The 26158-nt window shown below is 31.0% G+C and overlaps 5 protein-coding genes and 1 non-coding gene across 10 annotated transcripts; 4 read left to right on the top strand and 2 right to left on the bottom strand.

Annotated features, from left to right (window-relative positions):
* The first annotated feature begins 314 nt into the window (after window positions 1-314).
* Window positions 315-4996, top strand: LOC113798673 (uncharacterized). The gene is made up of 3 exons (XM_027349237.2): window positions 315-1425; window positions 1499-2799; window positions 2871-4996. The coding sequence occupies exons 1-3, from the start codon at window positions 1030-1032 to the stop codon at window positions 4102-4104; spliced, it is 2931 nt and encodes a 976-aa protein (XP_027205038.2). The 5' UTR covers window positions 315-1029; the 3' UTR covers window positions 4105-4996.
* Window positions 4997-6498: 1502 nt separating this feature from the next.
* Window positions 6499-6668, bottom strand: TRNAT-UGU (transfer RNA threonine (anticodon UGU)). Its single transcript has 2 exons — window positions 6633-6668; window positions 6499-6534 (listed from the first exon to the last, which is right to left on the bottom strand). It is a non-coding gene; the product is annotated as a tRNA-Thr (tRNA).
* A 319-nt stretch (window positions 6669-6987) lies between these two features.
* Window positions 6988-10756, top strand: nompB (intraflagellar transport protein 88-like protein nompB). Its single transcript, XM_027349235.2, has 4 exons — window positions 6988-7787; window positions 7867-9516; window positions 9570-9836; window positions 9908-10756. The coding sequence occupies exons 1-4, from the start codon at window positions 7132-7134 to the stop codon at window positions 10629-10631; spliced, it is 3297 nt and encodes a 1098-aa protein (XP_027205036.2). The 5' UTR covers window positions 6988-7131; the 3' UTR covers window positions 10632-10756.
* KLHL18 (Kelch like family member 18) lies at window positions 10685-16783 on the bottom strand. Its single transcript, XM_075819584.1, has 4 exons — window positions 16599-16783; window positions 16244-16525; window positions 11316-12859; window positions 10685-11255 (listed from the first exon to the last, which is right to left on the bottom strand). Exons 2-4 carry the CDS (start codon window positions 16503-16505, stop codon window positions 10809-10811), a joined length of 2253 nt encoding a protein of 750 aa, XP_075675699.1. The 5' UTR covers window positions 16506-16525; window positions 16599-16783; the 3' UTR covers window positions 10685-10808.
* Window positions 16784-16920: 137 nt separating this feature from the next.
* Window positions 16921-18730, top strand: LOC113798690 (uncharacterized). Of its 3 annotated transcripts, XR_012846092.1 has the most exons (4): window positions 16921-17054; window positions 17441-17484; window positions 17543-18025; window positions 18100-18192. XR_012846092.1 is itself a non-coding variant. In XM_075819602.1 (3 exons), the coding sequence occupies exon 3, from the start codon at window positions 18261-18263 to the stop codon at window positions 18567-18569; it is 309 nt and encodes a 102-aa protein (XP_075675717.1). In that variant the 5' UTR covers window positions 17871-18025; window positions 18100-18186; window positions 18259-18260; the 3' UTR covers window positions 18570-18730. The 3 variants fall into 3 exon arrangements, 2 of the variants coding, with proteins under 2 accessions (XP_075675717.1, XP_075675716.1); XM_075819602.1 differs by lacking the exons at window positions 16921-17054; window positions 17441-17484 and adding an exon at window positions 18259-18730 and having other exon boundaries at window positions 17871-18025; window positions 18100-18186; XM_075819601.1 differs by lacking the exons at window positions 16921-17054; window positions 17441-17484; window positions 17543-18025 and adding an exon at window positions 18259-18730 and having other exon boundaries at window positions 18032-18187.
* A 625-nt stretch (window positions 18731-19355) lies between these two features.
* LOC113798681 (nucleosome assembly protein 1-like 1) lies at window positions 19356-24471 on the top strand. Of its 3 annotated transcripts, XM_027349248.2 has the most exons (6): window positions 22022-22301; window positions 22541-22708; window positions 22774-23170; window positions 23227-23515; window positions 23597-23893; window positions 24410-24471. In XM_027349248.2, exons 2-6 carry the CDS (start codon window positions 22680-22682, stop codon window positions 24418-24420), a joined length of 1023 nt encoding a protein of 340 aa, XP_027205049.2. In that variant the 5' UTR covers window positions 22022-22301; window positions 22541-22679; the 3' UTR covers window positions 24421-24471. The 3 variants fall into 3 exon arrangements, with proteins under 3 accessions (XP_075675703.1, XP_027205049.2, XP_027205047.2); XM_075819588.1 differs by lacking the exons at window positions 22022-22301; window positions 24410-24471 and adding an exon at window positions 19356-19371 and having other exon boundaries at window positions 23597-24299; XM_027349246.2 differs by lacking the exon at window positions 24410-24471 and having other exon boundaries at window positions 22025-22301; window positions 23597-24299.
* Window positions 24472-26158: the final 1687 nt, after the last annotated feature.

Consider the following 26158-nt stretch of genomic DNA (forward strand, 5'->3'; position numbering starts at 1 on the left):
TGTTTTGTTTACAACGTTTTAATGATGGATATATGACTCACATATAAACGTATACGCGGATATCAACATGCCACTACAATAACCGCTACAATCGGCAACACATTCGGACAAACCCAATCATCAACGAGACATGAAAAATGAGCATCCAAAATATGATTGAACAGACGTATATACACACAAGGAGGGGGAGGAGGAATAAATCCAACTTTCATTAGCTGTATTGCAGCGCCATTACCAATAGCAAAAAAAAACAAAAAAAAACGACTCATCCTCGAATTTTGTTCTGTGTGATTCAGCGTTCTGTTTGTATGTATGTGTGTTTTGTTTGAGTGGCATACAACAACCACAACTAAATGTGTGTGTGTGTTGTGTTTTTGTGTGTTTATGTGATCACGAGATTTTTAAATCTAGTTTTTTTTTTATAATATTCACAATTTATGAATTGAATTTTTTTTCCAATCATCATTTTTAAATTCAACAAATTATTTTTCCAAAATTCGAGGATAATTAATTATCGAAATTGAATTGTAAAGAAATTCTACAATTGTAAATGGTGTGTTTGTTTGTGTTTGGTGTGTGTATATTGTGGTCCATTATTAAGAATAAATACAACGAATAATTTATCCGATGTGAAAAAGAGACCCGCGCGCGCGTAATTTTTGTTGTTGTTCGTTTTTGTTGTTTTTTTTTCTTCAATATTTCGTCGACACATTCACAATGTCGTCTGCGATTGTTATTTGTTTGTTTTCATTTTTTTTTGTGTTTATCATATTCATTGATTGAATATATTTTTGATTTCTAAATAAGAATAATTTGATTTGAATTGACAATACTGAATCCGAAAAAATCAAAATATTGTTTTGGTGAAGTTAACAAGATAGAGTATATATGTGTAGTTATTGCCTAACGATTACATCAGTGTGAATCATATGGGCGTTCATCATCATTTGTTTATTGTTTTTATATTTGTGAATATATTCAATTGAACATCTGATTTTGTTTTTTGAAATTTTTCTTTCAAAATTTCGAATGATGGATAATACATCATCAAATGATACTGGTACGACCATTCCAATGGTTACCGAATCGGCCACACCCACCAGTACTAATGAATCAACAATCATTACTACTAATGTTACATCAATAACGGATTCAACAATAACAACAATGTCAACGAACAAATCTGAATCATCATCATCAGAAACATTACCAACAAATGCCGCTGATAATAATAATAGTAGTAGTGGAGCTGGAAACGGTGAAAAACCTTTAGGCCTATTAGCACGTGCAGCCATCATGAAACGTCAAATGGATATGGAAGACAATGAACAACAACAACAGACATCAACATCTTCAGATAACAGTGGTAATGATGATAAAACCATCAAGATTGAACCCACAAACATTGTTGTGAAAAAAGCAAAGGTAAGAAATGCCATCAATGTTAAAATGTTGGATTCTAATTTTCGCGCGTTTTTTGTTCTAATAAAATAAACAGAAGAGTTCAACGGCCAATAATGAGAAAATTTCATCATCATCAACAGCAACAAGTTCATCACCAACAATTCAAGCTGTTGCCATACGCAATCGTCAATTCACATTGAAACAGGTGTCGAAATTTTCCGATAAACGATTATTATCAACATTTGTTGAATATAAACGCGATGTAAAAACGAAACGCTGTTCATACAGTTGTCAATTATTGCCACAACAATGTCAACAACGTTTTGAATCGGTATTCGGTTCAGCAGAAGCTGAACAATCCAAAAAGGATATCGTTGATCATCTGCGACAACATTTGTGCAATCTTGAACAAACGATGCCAAATTTAAGGCTAAATTCATGCCGTAAAATTCGTAAAGCGCCTGTTGATAATAAAAAGACAACAACAACAAAACAGATTAAACAGGAAACAGTAAATATTTATGTTACAGTATCGGTTGCGCCAACAACAACGACGGCGACGTCCCAATCATTGACAGTTTCGACTGCAACGACGACAAAGACAGTTGCAGCCGAAAATGATATCCTAAAACAATCAATAGCAAACGCTGAGATTGAAGAGGAAATCTATGGTCTAATGAATATTGAGAATAATCAGCAAAGACAACTTACCCAACAACAGCCTACATTAATTCAAACTGCTACACCAGTCCATCATATATTGAATACATCATTACCGATATCAACATTTGTTGTAGCAACACCGGCCATGGCTGGTCAAACATCATTAATGCCGCATCATACAATCGAAGATGTATCTCAAACAGTGGAAATTATTTCTTCAACAGATCACATGGATCAACATCAAAACCAGTCTCTATCCGGAACATATTCTACGGCAATGACTACAGCAGCCGCCACAACTACGAATACAACTTCAATGATGAATGCGGCTGATCCATCAATGACAGCAAATCAACTGCGTGCATTAGCATTGGATTATATTGATGATATCCGAAAGAAAAGCTCATCAGCTGCACGATCTATAATTGTAAATGGTGATAAATCTGTCATATATCAATGTAAAATCTGTCCGGATAAACAATTTACCTCAACAAATGGATTGATATTTCATTATAAAAAACATGCCGGTCTTAAGCCTTATGTATGCGATCTTTGCTCGGCCACATTTACACGACAACATTCATTAAATTATCACATGTTAATACATTTGAACAAATCACGATTCATTTGTTCGGAATGTTCGCGCCATTTTCGTCATCCATCACATTTCAAAGAACATATGCGCCGTCATACAGGTGAAACTCCATTCCAATGTAGCGATTGTCTTATCAAGTAAGTTATTCTGTTTGAAAATAAATATGCAAATTGATTAATAATTTAATATGAAAAAATGAAAATTTCAGATTCAAAACGAGAAACACCTACAAACGGCACTTACAGACAAAGCATTCAAAAATATTAACTTCAAAAGGAATTATAGAAGTGACTCCTGGATCACAACAACAGCCATCTCAACAACAACAAATGTCAATAGTGCCTACGCCTACAACTGCAACAACTACAACGAAAAAAATTCTAGCAATCAAAGGTGGTAGTGGAAATATTATGACTGCTGGATTGCAAACAACACCAATGATTGGACAAGTTGTTGCTATTGGTCCATCTACATCCACCTTACCGATTATAACTGGAACGATGGCAACAACATCGGCTTCAAATACAACATCAACGGCTAAACCAAGAAGAAAATATGGCATTAAATATTTACATAAAAATATTGAAACAATGACTAAATATGAACAACAACAACATCAAACAGCCACATTGATACCGACAAATCATCTGACTGCATCAACTGCCATACATCATCCACAGAATCAAACATTGGCTACCATTACGGATCCGGCAACAATAACCGGTACAATAGGTGCAGCAGCAACTGCACAAACAGCTCCAGGATCGAATATAACAATTTTACGAATGCCACAATATCCTTCGGTTCATATATTGGATAACGGTGGCGGTACAGCAACCGCAAACGCTGCATTGGCGGCAACAATGGCTGCAGCCATACCAACCGGAACACCAACAACAACGACGACAACAGCAATCGCTCGAAAAACGACACTGTTGAATCGTTGTCATCAACAACAACCACCATTATCATCAACACAAACATCATTCTCATCATTACAGCCGGGTCAACAGCAACAAACATTAACATTATTTACTGTTGGATCAATAGGTATCGATTCTGAAGGTAAACCAATATTTCAAATAGCCCCTCCACCGAATTCATCTGATCATCATCTAACAGCATCATTAGTACCAACATTTACTACAAATCAACAGCATGAAATCATACATGACCATCATCAACAACAATCACAGCAACAAAGTTTAACTGAGTTGACATCGGCAATACCATTGACAGCGACAAGCATTGGAGGTCATCATCAATTAATCTATCATAATCAACCACATCAAATATTATCCATACATCCACAAACTATAACACCATCGGTAACATCAGCAACAGTAATACCAACAACACAATCATCAACAATAACGGCAACAACGAATGATAATTTTATGTGTCTATTAGAAGCAATCGAAATGACCAAAGATGAGGAATGAGAGAAAATGAATAAATAAATTATCGTTTTATAAATTATTGGTCATTAATTGGATCATTTAAGAAAATGTCATCAACAAAATAACAGGAAGAAAAAGTATCTATTATAATAATTTTATTTTTGTGTTTGTTTACGATACTTGAAAAAATTGATTGTGTTCATTTTTATTTTTAATAATCATTATCATCATCATTGTTTCATTCATATATATTTTTCATGTTTAAATTTTTATTTTTGCCGTTCACAGTCATTTTAATTAGATATAAAACCAGCAGAAGAGAATATACCTTAACACAATCACCTTCACACACACACACACACACACACACACACACACACAAACATACATAAATTAGAAATATTTTTGTTTTTTAATTTTATTTTTTTTGAAAAAAAATTTGTGTTTTTTTTTTTGTTTTTATTCGTTTATTGTTGATGAATAAGATGTTGTTGGATTCAACATGAATATGAATCTTTCATCATGGAACAAGAATTTCATCGACATTCAAAGACATACACACATACAAAACATTCATTTACCAAACAATTTCATTTCTATCATCATCATCATCATTATCATTCATTGATTCATTGAAAAATCAAAATATGATTTTCAATGATTTTAAAATTTAAATTTTTATCTTTTTGTTTTCTGTTTCTTTCATTACAAACACATTTTTCACCTACAAACACAAACACACACTATTTGCAAGATTTATTCTTTAACTTTTGAAGAAAAAAATAATAATTTTGATTCACTTAAATTGTTATCAAAAGAAAGAAAATATTCTTTTATTCACCTATAATTCTCTTTTAATACCCCTGTCACATTTTATCGATTCGATTTTTAAAAAAATCCCAATAATTGAAAATAAATTTTAAAAAAAAACTTACTCAAATTTTTAAATGTTTTGATTTGTGTGGGTGGTGTTCGATAGAATGATTTCAAAGGATTTTGGGGTCTATATTGGAAAACAAAAAAACATTGACATAATTTTCAGGAATAAATCTGAAAACCAAAATATTACTTACTGGATTCAATCAGTAGAATGGTAAAACACTTCAACAACATCAATTTCGAATGATTCGATTGAAACCTATGAGAAACAATAATTAAATAGATTTTTAAAATCAACACAAAAAAATCTTATTCCGGAAAATGCTTACATTTATTTATTCTGTTCCAATTGGAAAAAAAATCATGGAAAAAAAACAAAAACAGTGTTTAAAAAAAAAAACAAAATTTGAGCTCTTTTCTCTTTTCATCGTGTGTGTGTATGTGATAGCATGATAATGATATGCGGTATAGACAGACAGAAATAAAACATATACACATTTTTGTTTTTTCACACATAAACATTGAAATCGTTGATATATACCAAATAGCACAGAACGAGAAAATGAATTGTGAAAAACGAAAAAAAAAAATTGAGTTTCTTTTTCTTTTTTTTCTTTTGCCTGAGCCAACCCGAACAAATCCAAAAACAAAGCAAACCAATCAAGCAAGCCAAAAAATATACTTACCTACCCCCCACTTTCCCATATCTACATTCGAATACATCTTTTTTTTCCATCAAATCGATGGATAATTGATGTTGTTTTGGTTTCTTTTCAAAAGTACAAAATGATTTTTATTTATAACAAAAAAATATTGAGATTTTAAAAAACGTTATCGGATTGAATTTTTAAAATGATAGTAATTAACCTTTGTCACGACGATTTATCTTTGATTTAATTTAGTCAAAAAAAAATTTAAATGATCAAGATGATGTGAGATTAGGCCAGAATGAAATTCATTCACTCACGGTACAAGCATCAGCCATCTTAATGTTGCAATCTTTTTTCTTTTTTTTTTTTTTTTTGAGTGAAAGAATAGTAGAAAATACTCGCCAACTTTATTTTTTTGTTAGTTGCTTGTTTGATTGTATCGATGGTTGGAAAAGTTTTTTTTTCTGATATATGTTGTTGTCGTTGATGAAAGTAAATCTATATGGATCCTAAAAATGGGCGTAATAGATTTATAATAGATGGAAATGATGTTGATTAAATTGCAGTTGGGCAAAAATATTAGATAAAAATTCTGAAAATAATTTTTTTTTGACGGAATTAATTCATTTGAACAAAATGAAAATTGAAATTTTTAACATTTTTTTTTTCAATCATTTAGCATTGATAAAATTACCGCTAGATGGCTACAGCAGGTCTATGTTTCGAAATAATAAATTATTACGTAACAAGAATCGTAATTAATAATTGATGCTATTCAAGTTCCTTTGTTTGTAAATGAATGAACAAACAAATGAATGTCATTTTAGAAAAAAATTTTGAATACGAAGATTATGATGATGAATGAAGAATATCAAAAGCAAAAAAAAAAAATGAACTTGTTTGTTCGTGCCTACAGTGAGAATCGAACTCACGACCTTTGGTTGTCCCATACACTTTTAGGTGTTTGGTAATCCATTTTATACAACCCGGGTATATTTATACTTCGTAAAGTGAAGTACACCCACACCCAATCAACAGCAGTACAAGACCAACGTTCTGCCACTAAACTATGCAGGCCGATAGTTATCCTTCAGAACCGGATTCAAACTTTTCATCACCCAAATCCAAAAATAATACCGGAAATTAATTCAAAATATACCGAAATAATGATAAAATTAATTAATAATAAGAATCAATCAATCATCGGATTCTATATCGAAACTAGACCAAAATTGAATAATCGATTTGTTTGAATTCGGATCTTTAATTATTCCTTTAAAAAAAATAATATTCTAGCCATTTCGTCGGTCACTATGGTGATAACACCATTATTATTTTCAATATATATAGAGAATATTTATGTCATCATCATCCATAATGAAACATTAAAAATAAAAGGAGAAAAAAAAACTATTTACCAGTTTTTTTTTTTTGGTTTGTGTTTGTTCAATTCTCAACTGTGGTAATGAAATAATATTTTGCTCATTTTTTCAATTTTTGTTTTTTGTTTTTTTTTTTTTTGGTTTGAAAAATTTACAAAATGATCAAAACAATGTCTTCAACTCGTGAACGAATTATAATGCTCAATGATGATGATGATGTTGATGATAATAATAACGGTGGTGGTGATGATAATGATGATTTATATAAAGGTTATAATGAATTTCATCCAGTATTGGATACTCGTAATCTACAAGATGATGAAGAATTTTTACGTACAGTTAATAAAAGTGGATATGGTCGACAATTACAATCACGTTCATTATTACGTAGTGGTTTTCGTACGGCTGCCGGTGGTGGTAATTCAACAGCTGGTCTTGCATTTTCACGTTCACAAAATCCAACAAATTCATTGATGAAATCTCGTGGTACGGCCGTTACAAGTGGATTACGAACTGCTCTTGGTACTGGTACTGGAAGGCCAGCAACTGCTGTTCGTGGTGCTGGTTATACATCACAATCAAGTCAAAATCGTATATTTGATCCACTTGGTCTTGCTAATTCATCAGGTCAATCAGGTGGTAATGGATCAAAATCGGTATTTCATTTACAGGATGAATCAGCACCGGAATGGAAAATCAAACAAATGGAAAAACAGATAATGCGTTTGTTGGATGAAAGTGTACAGACTGCACAACGACGACAAGATTATGGTCAGGCATTAGATTTAGCTAAAGATTGTGTAGCTAAAGAACGGTATGTGAGAAGTTTTTTTTTCTATTTGCTGAAGAATTTCATCCAAACAAAAAAAATGATAATTTCATTTGTTCATTAGATCATTAAATCGTTTGAAAGAACAATCTGGATTGATGGAAACATATGGAACAAATTCCGATCTAACATTGGCTACAATGTTCAATTTAGCCGAACGTTATTCTGATGCTCAAATGTGGTCCGAAGCAATCAATACATATCAGGCATTATTAAAAAATCGTTCATTTACTAATACGGGAAGATTTCGAATGAATATTGGAGAAATTTATTTCCGTCAACGACAATATCCAAAAGCGATAAAATTTTTTCGTATGGCATTGGATCAAATTCCACAAACACAGAGTGAATTACGATTAAAATTAATGGCAAATATTGGTCTAGCGTTTGTACGATTAACACAATATGCCGATGCTATTGCTGCATTCGAATTTATATTAGCCGAACGTGGTGATTGGAATGATGCCGAAACTGTTTTTCATTTAATCGTTGCCTATTATGCACTTGGTGATGGTGATAAAATGAAATATTATTTTAATAAATTACTTCAGGTTAAAGTTGAAGATCAATTTGAAGAACGTTATGGTCATCATGAAATCCTAACAAATGGTGGTATCATATTTGCTGGTGGTACATCAAGTTTAGGTGGTTCGACAGAGACGAATGAAACTATTGATCATCGAACTTCGGCATCATCATCAATCAATCAACGGCCAACATCACCAATATTATTGATTCGTGATGAACAAGATCATTTTAATAATTTATTGATCGAAGCAATACGTAATGATCGTTTACGTCAATATGAAAAGGAAATTATTCGTCATGTTGAATGGTGTATATTGACAGCAGCAAAATTGATTTCACCATTTATTGAAGTTGATCATGTTCCTACTGTACCAAATGGATTAATGGTTATGCCAATCGATTCATACAATCGAAATCAAATGACAAATGGTGAACTACCACCTTCATCATCATCAATAACATCTGGATATGATTGGTGTCTGGAACAGATACGTCGTATGGCTTCAATTACATCGACCACATTGTATAGTGTGAATTCTGGATTGAATTTCATACATTTAGCCGATGAATTAGAATTGTATAAAGCGACAAAACAATTACGAGCACGCGAATTCGATCAAGCAATATCTACATTAAAATCATTCGAATCAAAAGATCGATTACTAACATCATCACGTACGGCTAGCGCAAATGATCCTTCCAATCGATTAAATGTGATGTCAACAACATCGGCTACAATCTCATCGTCAACTTCTTCATCTTCGGCAGCGATACGAATGTCTTCAGCGACAGCCAGGGTTTCGGCAACGGCAGCTACAAATCTATCATTTTTATATCTACTTCAACGTGATTATGAATCGGCCAATCGTTATGCAGATGAAGCAATTTCAATTGATCGTTATTGTTCAGGTGCCGTACTAAACAAAGGCAATATATTCTTTCGACAAGGTGATTTTCAACGTGCAATCGAATATTATCAAGAAGTGATAGCAAATAATTCAACAATATTAGAAGCATATTTTAATCTAGCATTAGCTGAACGTAAACTTGGTCATTATGATAGTGCATTGGATGCTCTATATCGTTTACGTACAATAATACGGATACCAAAAAATCAATCAAATATGTTGAATCAAAAAATAACCAATACAATCGAAGTAAATCTAATGTATCAAATTGGTTTAATGTAAGTGTCAATAGTTTTTGTGGTTTTCAAAACTTTTAATTCAATTTTAATAGCTATGAATCGATGGGTAATCAAGATCAGGCAAGAGATTTTTTTCAAAAAGTTTTACAACTTGTTCCAACTGATGTTGGTCTTTTAATTAAAATGGCCGATATGGCATCGGATGAAAATGATCGTAAACAATCATTAAATTACTTACATGAATCATATCGTTATCTACCATCACATATACCAACCATTGAACGTTTAGCTGCCTATTATATTGAAATGAAAATGTATGATCAAACTATTAAATTTCTTGAACAATTGGCCATTATACAGTGAGTACACATGTTTACACAAAATTATAATTTGTTTGATGGAAAAACAATTTTCATTATTTCATAATTAGACCAAATCAAATTAAATGGCAGCTAATGATTGCTGCATCATATCGTCGATCGGGAAATTATCCACAAGCATTATCAACCTATCAATCGATTCATCAACGTTTTCCGGACAATATTGATTGTTTAAAATTTTTAGTTCGTCTTTGTTCCGAATTAGAATCAAATGAACCGAATGGATCATATGGACAATTAGTTGAACAATATTCGGATCATCTTAGACGTTTGGAAAAAACACGTGAATTACGTGAAGAACAAAAATTAACATCCAGTCGAAGTGCATCAAGAGCATCAACAGCGGCTAGTCGACAAACTCATGTAAATGCCTCTAATGGTAATCGTAATCTAAGCGGTGGTGGTGGATCTAGTTCACGTGAAGGATCAGCTGCAACTACTTCATCAAACGGAAGCGGTAGCAGTGGCTATATGACCAAATCAATTACACCGACAAAATCAAGTCCAAGATTATTGATTGCTACAAATAATAATAATGATATAAATAGTGGTTCATCAAAATCATCAGCAGGTTCCATTAGTGCTATTGTTGATCAGGTTGTTGAACAATTTGATACGAATAATATGGAAAGACCAACAACATCATGGCGTGATCGTAATCTAAAATCATCACATGGTCGTGTTATGACAGCAATGGGCAGAGGTAATGGTGGTGATCCTGATGATGAAGATTTTCTATTGGATGCAAATATTGATGAAATGTTACCGGATTAATTTAATTCAATTCTTATTGTTATTATGATTGAATGTTGTGATATGCAATAATATTTGAAAATTATGCACTAAAATTTATTTAACTAACAATAAAATAAACTACCTATTTATGATATGAAACAATATTTATAATAATGAAATTCAAAAATTGATTATCTATTTCTTTGGTATAATATTTTAATAATTATCTGGTATAACACCCACACCGACACCACCTTCATGTGCAACCATGGATGCTACCATTTCCCAGGAATCTTTTTCAATATCATATGCTTCAACAGATGATAAATTCGATACACCATCATAACCACCAATGGCAAATAAACGGCTACAATTAGCTACTAATGCAACTCTTGAACGTGTAGCACGCATTTTTGATATCTGCGACCATTTACCAGTTTGTGGATCAAAAACTTCGGCAGTTTGTAAAAATGTACAACCATCGTATCCACCACAAACATAAATTTTTCCACCAAAACAACAACAGCCTAAACGACAACGACGACTTAACATTGATTCAACGAATTCCCATTGTTTAGTACGTGGATCATATCGTTCAACCGAATTGAATATCATTAGACCATCATGTCCACCAAGTGCATAAATATAGCCATCTAATGAAACCTGAAAAGAAAAGAAACAATTGAATCATTTCAAATCAAAAGATAATCAAAAATATCTTACCACACCGGCAGCTGAACGTTTAATATTCATTGGTGTAACTTCGTTCCATTCATTTAACATGGATGAATATCGTTCGACAACATTCAATGAAATGGAACCATCATATCCACCACAAACATAAAGTTCATCATTAAGAGCAGCAGCCCCAACAGCCGAACGACGATAGTGCATTGATTTGACACGTTTCCATTGTTTTACTTTTGAATCATAAACCTCGACTGTATTAAGACGATCAAAACCATTATAGCCACCGATTGCATATAATTTTCGTTCCATAACGGCAACACCAACACGTGAACGCATCATACTCATTGCTTCGGCCATACGCCAACGTTTCATTTGTGGATCATAAACCTCAACTGTTGACATTGAATCACCAGTTTTTGTTAGGCCACCAACAGCATAGATAGAACCTTGTACATGATGACCGGAACGTGGTCGAGTACGTTCACGTGCTATCGATTCACGACGTGATGGTAATAAATGAAAATCTTTTGCTTCATCAATCAGATCACGACATTCTAATGATTGTCTGACTAGCTTTTGTCCAAGTACTACATCGGTCAAATATTCTGGAAAAAGTAAAGGAAGGCGAACTCGTCGAATTAGTTCTGGAAGATTTTGTTTTCGCATCTCTTCATCGTGTAATGTCCAACGGATAACAGCTTCGAATACTATTTTTTCATTCGATACATTCAATTCATCACTGCCAATTATTTCGATTAATTCTTCCGAATCCATTTGAAGAAAATCATCACTATCGGCAATTTGTTCAAAATTTCGATGTATAAAACGTTTGGATGCCTGTACAAGTGCATCACAACCAAGTGCAAATGCAAATGTTTTTATCTGTATTACATTACTAACATTTAAACGAACTTTTAAATAATCGGAACATGCATGTTGAACATTTTCCAGACCCAAAAATGATGCACCAATCAATATGGATTGTACATTTTTCGAATTGATTTCAATAGCACCGGTATAAGCATAATTAAGTAATGATTCAAATGCTTCACTATCCAATGATGGACCATGATCATCATTTTCATTTGATTTAATTTCAATTTCCATTTGATTACGTTCAGCTAAATCATTAGTAAACATTGCATAAAAATATGGTATAGTTGCACAAAGAACAATACGATGAGCAAAAAAACGATGGCCATCAATTTTAATTACAACATCACAAACTTGACGACGTTGCCATAATTCACGAAATATTGGAAATGATGCATTTGCATGTTCCATTGATAAATAAGTAAAATTATCGACACTTACAATACGTTTATTATTATTAGTTTCGGTTATTTTTTGTACCGGTTCCGGTCGCTGTTGTTTACCAATATTAATGATTTTATTCATCATCATTCTGTCTTGTTTTGATGTTGGTGATTTTGAATTATTAATCACATTATTATCCAAATCGGTTGAATGCATTTTATGCAATTTAACTGTCCATGATCGTGGTTTAATCATCAATTGATTATCATTCATTTTATCATTGTTATTTGTTTTGATTATATTTAAATGTTCTTTATCGGCTAAATGATGAATTAAATTTGGATGTTTTTTGGATAATATTCCCATACTATCATCATCATCATCAAAATCATTTTCATCTTCCATAAATGATGATATTGTTATACTAATATTATTATTATTATTACTATCGATAAAGAAAATCAAAAAGATTGGATAAAAGAATTGTACGAAAATATAAAGGAACAAATGAGCCGCATACCGAAAGGTGGATGGGAAAAAATTAAAGATGCTTTCAATCAAAAATTTGTGCAACAAAAAACAATTATCGATATGAGAAATCTATACAACATGGCAAAAAACAAAGATAATCTACAAAGTGGCCAAAACAATGTACCAACAACAAGCAACCAGCTGATTGAAATAAAGAATGTCGACCTCTTTACTCGTACAAAAACGGCCCTAAAAAACAATATCAAAGAGGTAAATGAACAAAACAAAATGAGAACATATAAAATATATAGTAGAGAAGTCAAAAATGAAATCATGGACTACATCAATATCGCGCTTCAACAAGAACAACTGGACGAATCAATAATTAGTCTTCAAGAATATGCCAACATAATTCTCGCGTGTCAAATCACATATCAACAGATGACAACAAAAACAATAAAAAAATCAAATTGGCAACAATCGATGGAAGAAACGATTAAAAAATTGTACGATAAAGTAGATACAATTAACGAATTTTGTGAAACCGGTCATGCAACAAGTGCAATGAAACAAATATGTAAAAATAAACATATCCATTCAACAAACCGCCAAAAAGTTGAACGAGTAAAAGATGAATTGGAAGAAAGAATCAAAAGCTATGAAAAACGGTTACGAATCCACGAAAACAGAAAACAGTTCCGAAAAACAAACAGATTGTTTGAATTAAATGCAAAAAGATTCTACAGAGAAATCAATGAAACCACCAATAGTATATCAAACGAAATCGACAAAGAAGCTACGTATGAATTTTGGAAAAAAATGTGGGAACAAAACGAAATGGAAACAAACCGCGAGGAAATAGTGAACCTTCACGAACCTAGCCAAATGAACATAGATATGTGCAAAGAAAAGATATGTGAAATCACCGAAAACGTAATATCAAATTTACCATTGTGGAAAGCAACTGGAACTGATTATGTATTCAATTTTTATATCAAAAAGATACACGTACTTCATACGAAATTGAAAGAATTGGTCTACAATGCAATCCAAAATCCACAAAGTATTGATGAGCAATTTTACGAGGGCGTGACTTACTTGCTCCCAAAACGTCATAATACCAAATCGCCAAATGATCTAAGACCAATCACGTGCCTTTCAAATATATACAAACTAATCAGCAAAGTAGCAACACAGCTACTTACCGAATTTGCAGAAGTGAATGAAATAATTTCTAATAATCAGCTTGGAACGAAACGTAGATGCCAAGGCGCTAAATTACAAGCACTTATCAACAAAGTAATCAATTCGTCCAATGATCACAAACTATGTACTAGCTGGATAGACATCCAAAAGGCTTACGACTCGGTTCCACATAGCTACATTCTACAGTGTCTCGAGAAAATAAGAGCACCAGATAACATCATTAAATTTGTAGAAAGAATGCTAATAAATCAAAAAACAACATTGATAATGAACCGCGACGAAGTTGGTCGGGTACAAATAAATAAAGGACTGCTACAGGGAGATTCCTTGTCACCGTTACTATTTGTTATAGCGATGGAACCTCTCAGCAGATGCTTAAATAAGAATTGTGTAAAAGTACGTGCCGGCCAAACTGATCTTGAAACAAACCACCTAATATTCATTGACGACATTAAGCTATTCGCAAATGACAAAAATACGCTTAAAGAGCTATGTGACCGCACGAAGGAAGTCTTGGAAGGAATTGGTTTCCAAACAAATGAACAAAAATCAGCCAATAATATAGGCGACGATACCGCTTTCGGGAATATGATAGACGAAAATGGATACAGATACCTCGGTATTCTCGAAGACGAAAACAATCTCGTTAAAACCGAGAACAAAGTGTTACTGAGAGAAAAAATACTGTCAAAGGTTGATGCTTTGTGTAAGACCAAGCTAAATGGGAAAAACCTGATGATGGCAATAAATCAATACGCAATATCAACTATGAATTATTATATTGGATTGATTGATTTCAAACCAAATGAGCTAAAAAGTATGGACGACGATATTAGAAGAATATTGAAAAAATACAATATCATTAGGCATTCTGCAAACAACGAAAGACTATATATGGATCGGAAGGAATTGGGCAGAGGTCTACAAAAGATCGAGGAACGTGCAGAAGCAATACTATTTAATTTCCATAGTAGCCTCGAACAGAACAACAAAGCGATTATCGACAACGAAATTGCAAAGGGAACTAGTCTTGGTACAATCAAAACGTTTATCACCAACAAATACCAAATCCCAGACTCAACCCTAAACGCAATGACCATTAAAGAGAAACAAAAAGCTGATAAGCTGGAAAAGATAAGGGAAAAAAGATTGCACGGTAAACTGTTCAACCATGGCGAACAACCAGTGAATATAGAACAATCATCGCTATGGTTAAAGAAATCAAACATTTCACCGCAAGAAGAAGGTTTATTGTGTAAGGTACAGGATAGAAACCTATTCTTTGAAACAAGAAAATGCAAGCATTGTAGCCTAACCAATGTGGGAGTAGATCACCTGGCCACGTGTTGTGGAAGGTTGCTAAACTCGGAATACAAGTATAGACACAATGATGTCGTTAGGAGCCTACATTTAATGTTTTGTCAAAGGTACGGCATTGAAAGAAATAAAAGATTGAAAAATTATCGCGTTGAGAACGTTATACAGAATAACCGTGTAAAAATAAAATCGGACGTCCCGATAATTACGGATACAAGAATCGATAATAACAAACCGGACCTACTGGTACATGATTTGGCTGCAAAAAAGATATGGATAGTCGAAGTAGGTATAACAAATAAGGATCGATTAAAAGAAACAGAAACGGAAAAGGCAAGGAAATACGACATTTTGGCAAAAGAATTGAAATCAATGTACAATGCTACAGTATTTCAAGTACCAATAGTCATGACATGGGATGGTCTCACAACCAAGTACCATAAAAAATACATGGAAATCTTAAACGTGCCGAAACAAATACAAGCTTATGTACAATACATATCTATAAAACGGACAGCGGAAATTATTTTTAGAGACTTGACAGATATCTGCGGTGGCTTCGATGACGTACAATTGGAAAAAATTATTAATAACGAAAATATTTAAAACGTATTGAAAATGTAAATTGTAATTTTATTATTATTTCCACTATTATTATTATTATTATTATCATGAACATTTAATAAACTCATTATTATTATTATTATTACTATTATTATTGCTATTATTATCATTATCATTATTTTTATGATTATTATTATTATTTTGTTCTTTTTTATCACTTATTGATGATGATGATTGATTTTGGCTATGATAATCATCAACAATCAAACATTCAATGACCGGTGATGTGGCCAATGATGAACTAGTTGAATGTACATCAATATTTAATCGTTTATCATCATTATTATTATTATAATTTAAATTCAATGTTGATGATTGATCATCCGGTGATGAACAAAATGATGACATTTTATTCTAAATATTTTCTTCTTTTTTTTTGAATTAGATAAAAAAACGAAAATTTTAATCAAAGTTGAAATAAAAATCAATCAATAAACTAACCAAATTGTAGAATTCGATGGAAAAAAAACAAACCACACAAACACAGACAGAAAGTTTTATGCAGAAGCAATCTTTTAAATAAATGAATGGATAATAATAATAATAAAAAAATATTTATGATCACATGCCAATGCACTTTTTGATAAATTTTGCCTGTTTTTTCTGGTTTCCTGGTGTTGATTAGATTACTCTTTTTTTTTATTTGATCAAACAGAAAAAAATCAATGGAAAAAAAAGCATAAGCATCATCAACATGTGCACATATATAGTTTCATTCGAATAAATGATCAATGGATTTATCGATGGCGCCAGAATATGGTGAGTTTGTGAGATAGGAAAACAAACAAAAAAACCTTGACAATAAATTGATGAGAAAAGAAGAAAGTTTTTTGTTTTTCTCTATCTATATCTGAAATATCGTGGTGTAAAGGTAGTCGTTAACGATGTTGATGGTAGGTACGTGAAAATTGCAATTAAAATCTAATCAAGGACAACATTAACATCGATGATTCATTTGTTGGATCGATCCATTCCAACATTGAAACGATGAGAGAATATATTTATGTTTATTCTATTTAGATCCAAATGAAAATTCCAATACACCTTGTGACCAGTTGTGTAGAAATATCGTACCCTACACACACACACGCAAGACTTGACATTTAAAAAAACAAAAATTTTCTTTTTATTTCGAACGCGGGAATTTTTGATTTGGAATTTTTTTTTTGGAAAAAACTTCCATGTTTTTTCGTTTGATTTGTTCTTGAATCACAATTCAATTACAATTTCCGAATGAAATTTTTTTTTTTTTTTGATATTCTATTTATATATGATTCGATTAGAAAATTGATAATGGAGAAAAAATTTTGATGCAATATACATTTCGGTAAGTTTTGTTTTTTCTAATCTCTATGTTTGTTTCTATTTTGTAATCCTTATTATAGTCAAATGGATTTATATTGAAATCAGGACAAAACAAAAAAAAACAGGCGTTTTTTTAAAGTATCAACCAAACTGCAACCAAACAACAACAACAACAACATGCATCCGTATCATATCAATGTAAATTATCAAACCAAATTTATTCAATTTCAATGATAATAATGATGATGATATGGGCAGGAATGGATTTTATTTACATTATAAGAATTACTATGACAATTGATTGTATTGTTTTTCTCTCTCTCTCACTCACTTTCACTCATACTGTTTCTGACTGACTGACTCTTCTGATCAAATGATGCCAAAATAACGATATAATATGGATGATTTCATTAGTTATGGCAACTAAATTATAAATGACAATCAATCGATGACGACATTTTGGTTGCTAATGTTTTGATGTTTTGATGATAATTATGATTGCAGAAAAAAATATCAGTTAACCATTACTGTAAACTATAAAGTCTAGCCATTTTTTAAAAAAAGTGAGTAATATGATTGATTAATCTTGTTTTTTTTAAATATAAAATAATCATAATTTACAAATTCAAAAACGTAGAAACTTTAAAAATTTTCTTCATAAATCACAATCGAAAAAAAAATTAAAATTTGAAGATAATTTGATCTAAACAGCAATAACAAAAAAAAAATGTCAAGTAAGTTTGACAAGATTTGTAAATCTAATTTGAAATTTACAATTTTTTCTTTTCGGGTTACCAAATGTCAAATCAACAATTTTATCCACAAGGACCACCACCACCTGGATATGGTTCATATCAACCACCACCTCCACCTGGTTTTGCATCACAACAACCTTATGGTCAAGGACCACCACCACCTGGTCAACCAATATTTCAACAACCACCACCACAACCATATTATCCTCAACAACAACAACAACAACCACAAGTTGTTGTTGTACATGATAATCAAAATAATCGAAGTGGTGGTGGTGGTGTTTCTACATCCGAATGTTGTCTATTTGCATTATGTGCATTCTGTTGTGCTGCTTGTTGTTGTAATGATTAAAATAAAATCCACGGATTGAACGGAAACAAGAAAAAAAAATCCAATTCATTCATATTTGCTTGTCAAAAAAAAAACAATTCTGTAATGTAAACCATAAAATTTATAAATCAATCAATCAAAACGTAAAAGTAAAAATTAAATTTTTCGAATCGTCATTGAAATCATTATTATCGATTGATAATGATGAATCGACAAAATTAAAGAAACTTATGACATTTATTGAAAAAAAGAAACATTAAAATAAATTAATGGAATGGAGTAGTGAAACTCTTTGTTTTGCTTTGCTCTTTATCTCTCTCTCTCTCTCTCTCTCTCTTGCATCCATACACCCACCACCCAATCATTATCACCATAGTACATGATACAATCGTATTGATCAATTTTCCATCATCATGACGATAATAAATCGAAAAGTATGAATGAATGAATGAATGAATTTGAAGAGAAAATAATTGTTACAATCATTATCAAAGTCAAAAAAAAAAGAAAAAATAACCGATTATCAATACATTGAACAAATTTAGTTTGGTTCAGAACAAAAAAAAAAAATATATTAATTAAATTTTTTGCCATTCAATTTCTTCGATTCAATACAGAGTGTTTTTGTGTGTTTTTGGAAAAGTTTTCAATATTTTTTTTTTAAAAAATTAATTAATTTCGTCCTACGTTCAGAATTTGTTTCAAATAGAATAAAATCTGATAATAATTTGTAACATTTTTTTTATTTAGTGGGTGAGTGTATTATATGAATTATCAACAATTCTGGTTTCTGGATCATATAACAAACATATAAATAGATCAGGTTGGTAACAAGAATTTTCTTTCAAGGTTTTCGTTTTTTTTGTTTGCTAATTTTAGTATTTTTCGTTCATTTGAATTATTCAATCCGTTTTTGAATGTCCAGTTTTTTCGATTGAAGATTAAAATGAGGGAAATTGATATTTACCCGAATTCACTCGAAACTTATTTATATTTTCAAGATTTAACCAAATAACCTTTTAATATCAATTACAATTCTGTCACATACTCTATGAATCTTACAAAGCAAAAAAAAAAAAATAAGATTAAATTTTCACCCAAATGCTGCTACACTCAGAAAAATCGACCCCCTTTTTTGGGGCAAAAATTAAGCTCCGCCTTTTTTGGCCGACGTTTACTTTTTTGAGCGCATGTTCGCATTTATTCCCGTAAACTTTCTTTATTCTTGAAATTGTAAATTTCTTGAAAATTTTCTTTCCATAACCATAAACCATATTCAATAAAAATAATAACAAACTATTAGTTTGAAACTAATGAGAATAAGAAAAAAGATGTTTATTTATTGTTATAAAAAAATAAATTTTTCGTTATGGATTAAGTGCAAACAATCAAGTATTTTGAATTTATCAATTTTGATTAAAAAAAAGATTTTAGGTAGATTTTTCCATATATTCGTATGTAGATCTTTCATAGCTAATGTTTGATTGTTGCACTCAATGTATTTAATTCTGATTCTTGTTAATTTAAAATTCACGATATTTAATTCAGTCCGTAAAATCATATATTTACAATAGATCATCCAATAGATGTTCGAGGTTCCACATTCTCTCATTTCACAAGTTCTTCTTCGTCTTACATGGGCGAATCTGGGTAGATAATAATAATAGTACTGGAGACATTTCGCCAATGGCACTTGTGTCATAATGACAGATTCAAGAAAATAAGATAATACAATCTAAAATCAAAATTACAAAAAGAATCGGTAAGAAAAATTAAGACTTAGGAAAATTGAACTTTCCTGGACAAATGCATCTTGGAAAATTTCGAAACCAATTCAGAAGTTGATTTGCTCATCAATTTGCTCGACTTGTGACCGTTATATGGCGAAACTTTGATTCAAATTTTGTCCTTATGTAATGATAAACATTCTTGTTTAATTCGTAATGATAAAGTAAAAAAAGATGTTTATTTCGGATTCTCGATTCGAGATTGAAATTTTTCGGCAATATCGAAACATTTTCGAACTCGAAGTTAATGTTTCGTTTTTTTGCAATGTTCGATTTTCTTTTCGGAAAGATTACAGTCGTTCTTCGCATAACACGGTATTTGTACAACAGTGGAACGAATTAACCGTGTTCCAAGAGAAACGACTGTATGGAACTAAGTCAACCGCCACGTGCATTTGTGTCTTTCGTCACATTAATTTTTTCGTCGTCATTTCACAACGAAGTTCGGCTATTCGACTAAGTTTTTAATGGAAATAATTAACGAATTTGGTGATTCAAAGTTGATTTATTGTTGCAAAAATGGAACGAATTTTGATCCGGATATCTTAAAGACAACCGAGATACTCAATGATTGAAACATTCTGAATGTAATGTAATGAAAAAAAACATTGAACATCATTGTGCTAAATGTTCCTAAATGAATGCCTGTTCATGAAACAGTTTGTTTCAAATTTTTCAAACAAAACCTAAAATTGTCACCGAATCAAGAATCAAATTTAAGTGGCGTCTTTTTCGATTGGTGAACCACAGAATGTATTTGGAATTTCTGAATTTTTCAAGTCATAATCGATCATTATTCCAAGGATATTGTTATTGAATTCAAAGTCGTGTGTCATTGTTAACAAGATATATGGGTTCACCAACAGAACTTCAAGTGAAATTGTGGAAACGTTTATGGAAATATTTAAATGGACCAAATTCAATAATTTTGAATTACTCATTTAGATTAAGACCTTACTATCATAACATAATGAAATTCACAATGGACTTAACGCTTTTGCGAACTGGAAAAAAACGAAAAGAATTGAATTCAAATTTATTTATTTATTGTTTTTGCTTAAACCAATTTCTTATTTTTTGTTTTAATAAAACAATTTATTTTTCTTTTATTTCAATTACTGATGAATTACTGGTGAATTTTTGAATTGATATTTTAAAAGAAATTTGCTAACAACAAAAAAAATACTCATAGAAAAAGTTGCCGGGAACAAGTTGAAAACCAAGTTGAAAATTGGAGCGAAATTCAAATTCATTCAAATTATGCCGTTCAAATAATAGGTTACTGTGCATAGAAAGTTAGGGGAAATTTTTTCTTATTTAGGCTCCGCCTTTTTTGGCCGATGTTTACTTTTTCCCTAACTTATACTGTACATCGGACAGACGTACAATTTTTCTGAGTGTAGCACAATTGTTATAATGTGTTTGAGTGTAACACCCGAAAATCAAAATAAAAAAAAAAAAAAATCGAATCTGAATTGTAATAAAGCGTGTGAATTAGCACCCTATATTCACACTGTGGATTTTTTTTTCGTTTTGGCCACTACTACCACCACTAATCAATGTTCAAGAAACCCTTTCGAATTTTTGTTTTCCTAAGGAATTTTTATGCTACTACCTTTTTTTTCGAATTGATTGACGGTAATGAATGTTTCATTTTCATTCGATATAAACCCAAAAAAACGAATCAGCGTGTTTTTAACTTCTTTTCATTTTTTTTTATTATCAGAGTGTGTAATTTTACGTTTGTTTCTTCATTCGTTTCATGTTACCCGTGTGGCACATATAATAAAAATATATAACGCATATAGAGACCACGCGATTTTTTTTCTTTTACCACATTTTTTTTTTGAAGATTATTTCCTTTGTGTTTCGGTTGTGTGTCTGTGTTTTGTATTGTTTGTTTCGAGCGACAACCATATTAATTGGTTATTGTCATAACCAGTAAAAAAATTCAATTTAATTTCCGGTTAGTATCATTGATTGATATTGATAGTAATGATTTTGATAATGATGATGCAAGATTCGATTATCGATGTATTTTGGTTGAAAACAAAATGCTAAAAAATAAGCCACGCCATCACATGTTACACGCACGCCAACTCCACGTGTTTTTTCTATTTTTTTAAATTTTCTACCATTTTCCTACTTTTTTTATAAAATTAATTAATATTTCCCATGTGTTTTGTTCTATTCGATTTTTTTTAGTTCGATTATTATAAAATATTCATATTTTTTTATTCATTCTTACCATCACTCGAAATTTTTTTTCCAAATCATTCCTTGACGACCGTTATAAATATACGTTTTTTTAAAATTAAATTATCATCAATAAATAAAAGATAAAATGAGCAAAGATATGCAAGTTACTGAAAGGTATTGTCCGTATTTCTTCTATTTTTGTGATTGAATTAATTTTTTATTTTAATTATTATTTCCAGTGGCCAAGATCTTGAATTGGTTGCAGCAGATGGCCAACCAAACACACCATTGGTAATGGCATTAAAAAAACTAACATTGGAACGTATTGCATTAGAAATTGAAATGAATAAGAAAATATTTCAAACTGAATTAGAATATCAGGAACGTTTTAAAGAATTTAATGAAAAAAGACGTATGATTGTTGCTGGTGATTATGTACCCACCGAAGATGAATGTAAATATCAATATGCTGATTCAGAGGATCCTGTTGTTGAATCAAAAGAAAAAGGAATACCAAGATTTTGGTCAACCATATTTGCTAATCTTGATTTATTGACTGATATGATACATGATCAAGATAAAAAAGTCATCACATTGATTACTGATATTCGATGTGTATTAATGGACAATCCAATGGTAAGTGAACGGCAATTTCAATTATTTTCAATAATTGTTATTTTTCAAATAAAAAGGGATATCGATTGGAATTTGAATTTGCCGATAATGAATATTTCAGCAATAAAGTTCTTACAAAAGAATATTATTATGCCGATGGTTTTGATCCAACTGATCCATTGGGTTATGATTCTCTTTATGTAAATCATTGTAAAGGATGTAAAATTGATTGGAAATCTCCTGAAATGAATTTGACTGAGAAAAAAGTTCCGAAAAAAATGAAACATCGTAGCAGTAATCAAGTGAAAACAGTTGAGAAGGTGGAAAAAGCTGATTCATTTTTCAATTTTTTCAGTCCACCTGATGGTTCGTTTTCTCTATTTATATGATTGGAATTTATTTTTTCTAATTATTCTTTTCATTTCAAAAATTTTATCTACAAATATAAAAAAATTGAAGAAGCTGATGAAGATACTAAAGAATTATTGGCAAGCGATTTTGATATTGGCGAAACGTTCCGTTTGAATATTGTACCTAGAGCCATTATTTATTATACTGGTGAAGGTATCGACAATGCATGGGATGAGGAAGATGATTTTGATGTTGGTGATTTTGACGAAGATGAAGAATTTGATGAAGACGAAGAAGATGAAGATGAGGAAGAAGAATTAGAAGAAGATGATGGCGATAAACATAAATCAACAACTGGCCATACACAGAATAAAAGATCACTAAAAGCTAAAGGTGCGCAAAATGGTCTTCATGGTAGACATTCTAATAAACCACATAAAGGCCATGCTAAAGATAAAGAGGTTCCCCCTGAATGTACTACACAATAAACATGATTCGGTGTTTAGGGAAAAAAACAGACCTAAGAGAAAAAATAGCAAGATATTTTTGATTTTTAACATTCTATTCAAACATACTAAAAGAATTTTTTTTCTTCCATTGAATTTTCCATATTAAAGCAGCATTCATTGAAAGATTACTTAGCTTTAAAATTTTTATGGCAAATATATAGAGATCTATGACTAAACCCTTCTGCATATCTTTCCTAACCAATCATTTTTCCCCCCACCATCCTCACAATCATTTCATTATTTGAGTGTAATTTTTTTTCATAAAAATTAAATGAAATTCATAAAGCATATTTAGCTTTTGTTTGTTTGTTTTTTATTTGCAAAATTTTTAATTCATTTTATGGTGTTTTTTTTCTTTCTTTCTCTCTTTTTCTTTCGAAAATGAAAACAAAAATTTTAGGTAAAAAGTGAAATTGTAATTTTGTGAAACATATTTTATTAATCCTTCGTGTGATTGAAAATGTGGCCGATGATAATGATGATTTTTAAAAAAAATATTTGAAAAAAATACCGTGAGAATTTACAAAATTCATTTAAAATTATTATATCAACAACAAACAAACAGACAAACAAACAAACAATAAAACTTCATAATTGTCATTTCTTCTTATTTCACAACATTCAGACAAAACAAAATCCACCCATTTTGAAATTTTTGAAATTTAAAAAATTTAAGAGAAAAATCAAATGCCTTTTTTGTAACGTTCGAATCACATAATCATTATTATTGTCATCATCATCAACATTCATCATCATTCATGATCCATAATAATCGTCGCACAATAATAAATTATTGGATCACTTTTGGACTTGTTGTTTGATTGATTGATTGATCAAATCAATCAATCAACATTTTTTTTCTCTAATGGTGGATTACACAACATTAACAAAAACCTAAACCTAAACATTTTTCCTTTTCCTATTTTAGTTTTTTTATTTTCAAATTTCAATTCTGTAAGTTTTATTTTTCAATCAATTACACACACAATTTTTCCCTTCAAAAATTTTTGAACAAAAAATGTTTATTTTTTTCCCCCAAATAATTTAAAATTCTTGTGTTAACGTGTGTTTTTGCGTGTGTGTGTGTGTGTGTTTGAAATTAGATTTGATTAACTGATTTTATCCATTATTTGATCTTTCTTGAAAAACTTGAAGTTAATTTAATTTTTTGAAATTATTATCAATGAAAAATCCCCCAATTCACTCACATAATTATGTGTAATTTTTTTTTCTTGAAACAAAAAAGAAAACTATAGTAATAATGATAAAAAGCAGCTAAATTACTTGTTGAATAATTATTTTTTAAAAAAATCTAGTTGCTTTTTATTAATAAAAAAAAATTGATAATTTTTTATTGAAAACAATCAAATTTTTTGGATCTCTTGTTGATTATGAACCCCAAAGTATTCTTATTCTAAAACTTCTGAAACATTGGGTGCGAAGACAATGGTTGATGTGTATAACTCTTTTATAGAGAAGTGTCATGAAGCAGAAGTTCGAAATTCGAAACTGTTTGTTCGAAACGATCTTATAATCGAAAATGTTTTAATTTTTTCTATTCATTCGTTCTCATGTAGCTAACTAACAGTTAATAAACTATATGAATTTTACCTCGTGTTGCTTGATTTTTTACATAGGTTATGTTTGGTTTTTTCTACAGAGAAGTATGCAAGAATCATTTTTTAAAATTGGGTGGTGACCTAAGAATGATTCAAGTCGACGAGAGCTGTTTTTCCTGCAAGCATCATGGTCGGCCGTAGTGCAAAACAAGTGTGGGTCTTTGGTATGGTTGATACCAGTATTTCCATGCCAGAATCCATTATATATTCGGACCAATGGCGTTCTTATCTTAGTATAGAAAAAGAACTAGGCTTCCAGCACAAAACCATTAATCACAAAGTGAACTTTGTGGATAAAGTCACGGGGAGTTCATACCATAAACATCGAAAGCTATTGGAATAAAAGCAAAAAATTAATAAAGAGAATGGTAAAAGGTTGGTAAAAGGAATCATCTAGAAAGCTATATATATGAATTACTATGGCGTGAATGACATACTGTAAATACGAAATTTTTTTTCCCGAATCGTCATCTACGAATTTGCTCATCAATGATTTCCGTTATATGGGAAATTCTGCGTAGAATTTCGAA

The sequence above is a fragment of the Dermatophagoides pteronyssinus genome, unplaced genomic scaffold (assembly GCF_027571235.1).
Source record: "Dermatophagoides pteronyssinus isolate colony J.1.1.1.1 unplaced genomic scaffold, Derpt_VIB-CSIC_2022.12 sq0004, whole genome shotgun sequence".
In the NCBI taxonomy this organism is placed as follows: Eukaryota; Metazoa; Arthropoda; class Arachnida; order Sarcoptiformes; family Pyroglyphidae; genus Dermatophagoides; species Dermatophagoides pteronyssinus.

Bases quoted from the DNA above. Each gene is read 5' to 3' on its own strand.
- KLHL18 (XM_075819584.1), bottom strand. From the start codon at position 16,505: ATGTCATCATTTTGTTCATCACCGGATGATCAATCATCAACATTGAAT. The intron at 12,860-16,243 runs GTAATAATAATA...TTCATCATTTAG, and splicing joins TAATAATAGCAATAATAATA to CCGATAAAGAACATTTAAAT. The intron at 11,256-11,315 runs GTAAGATATTTT...TTTTCTTTTCAG, and splicing joins AACGTTCAGCTGCCGGTGTG to GTTTCATTAGATGGCTATAT.
- LOC113798681 (XM_075819588.1), top strand. From the start codon at position 22,680: ATGAGCAAAGATATGCAAGTTACTGAAAG. The intron at 22,709-22,773 runs GTATTGTCCGTA...TATTATTTCCAG, and splicing joins GATATGCAAGTTACTGAAAG to TGGCCAAGATCTTGAATTGG. The intron at 23,171-23,226 runs GTAAGTGAACGG...TCAAATAAAAAG, and splicing joins TATTAATGGACAATCCAATG to GGATATCGATTGGAATTTGA.
- LOC113798673 (XM_027349237.2), top strand. From the start codon at position 1,030: ATGATGGATAATACATCATCAAATGATACTGGTACGACCATTCCAATG. The intron at 1,426-1,498 runs GTAAGAAATGCC...TAAAATAAACAG, and splicing joins TTGTTGTGAAAAAAGCAAAG to AAGAGTTCAACGGCCAATAA. The intron at 2,800-2,870 runs GTAAGTTATTCT...TGAAAATTTCAG, and splicing joins TGTAGCGATTGTCTTATCAA to ATTCAAAACGAGAAACACCT.
- nompB (XM_027349235.2), top strand. From the start codon at position 7,132: ATGATCAAAACAATGTCTTCAACTCGTGAACGAATTATAATGCTCAAT. The intron at 7,788-7,866 runs GTATGTGAGAAG...TTTGTTCATTAG, and splicing joins GATTGTGTAGCTAAAGAACG to ATCATTAAATCGTTTGAAAG. The intron at 9,517-9,569 runs GTAAGTGTCAAT...CAATTTTAATAG, and splicing joins ATGTATCAAATTGGTTTAAT to CTATGAATCGATGGGTAATC.
- LOC113798690 (XM_075819602.1), top strand. From the start codon at position 18,261: ATGTCAAATCAACAATTTTATCCACAAGGACCACCACCACCTGGATAT.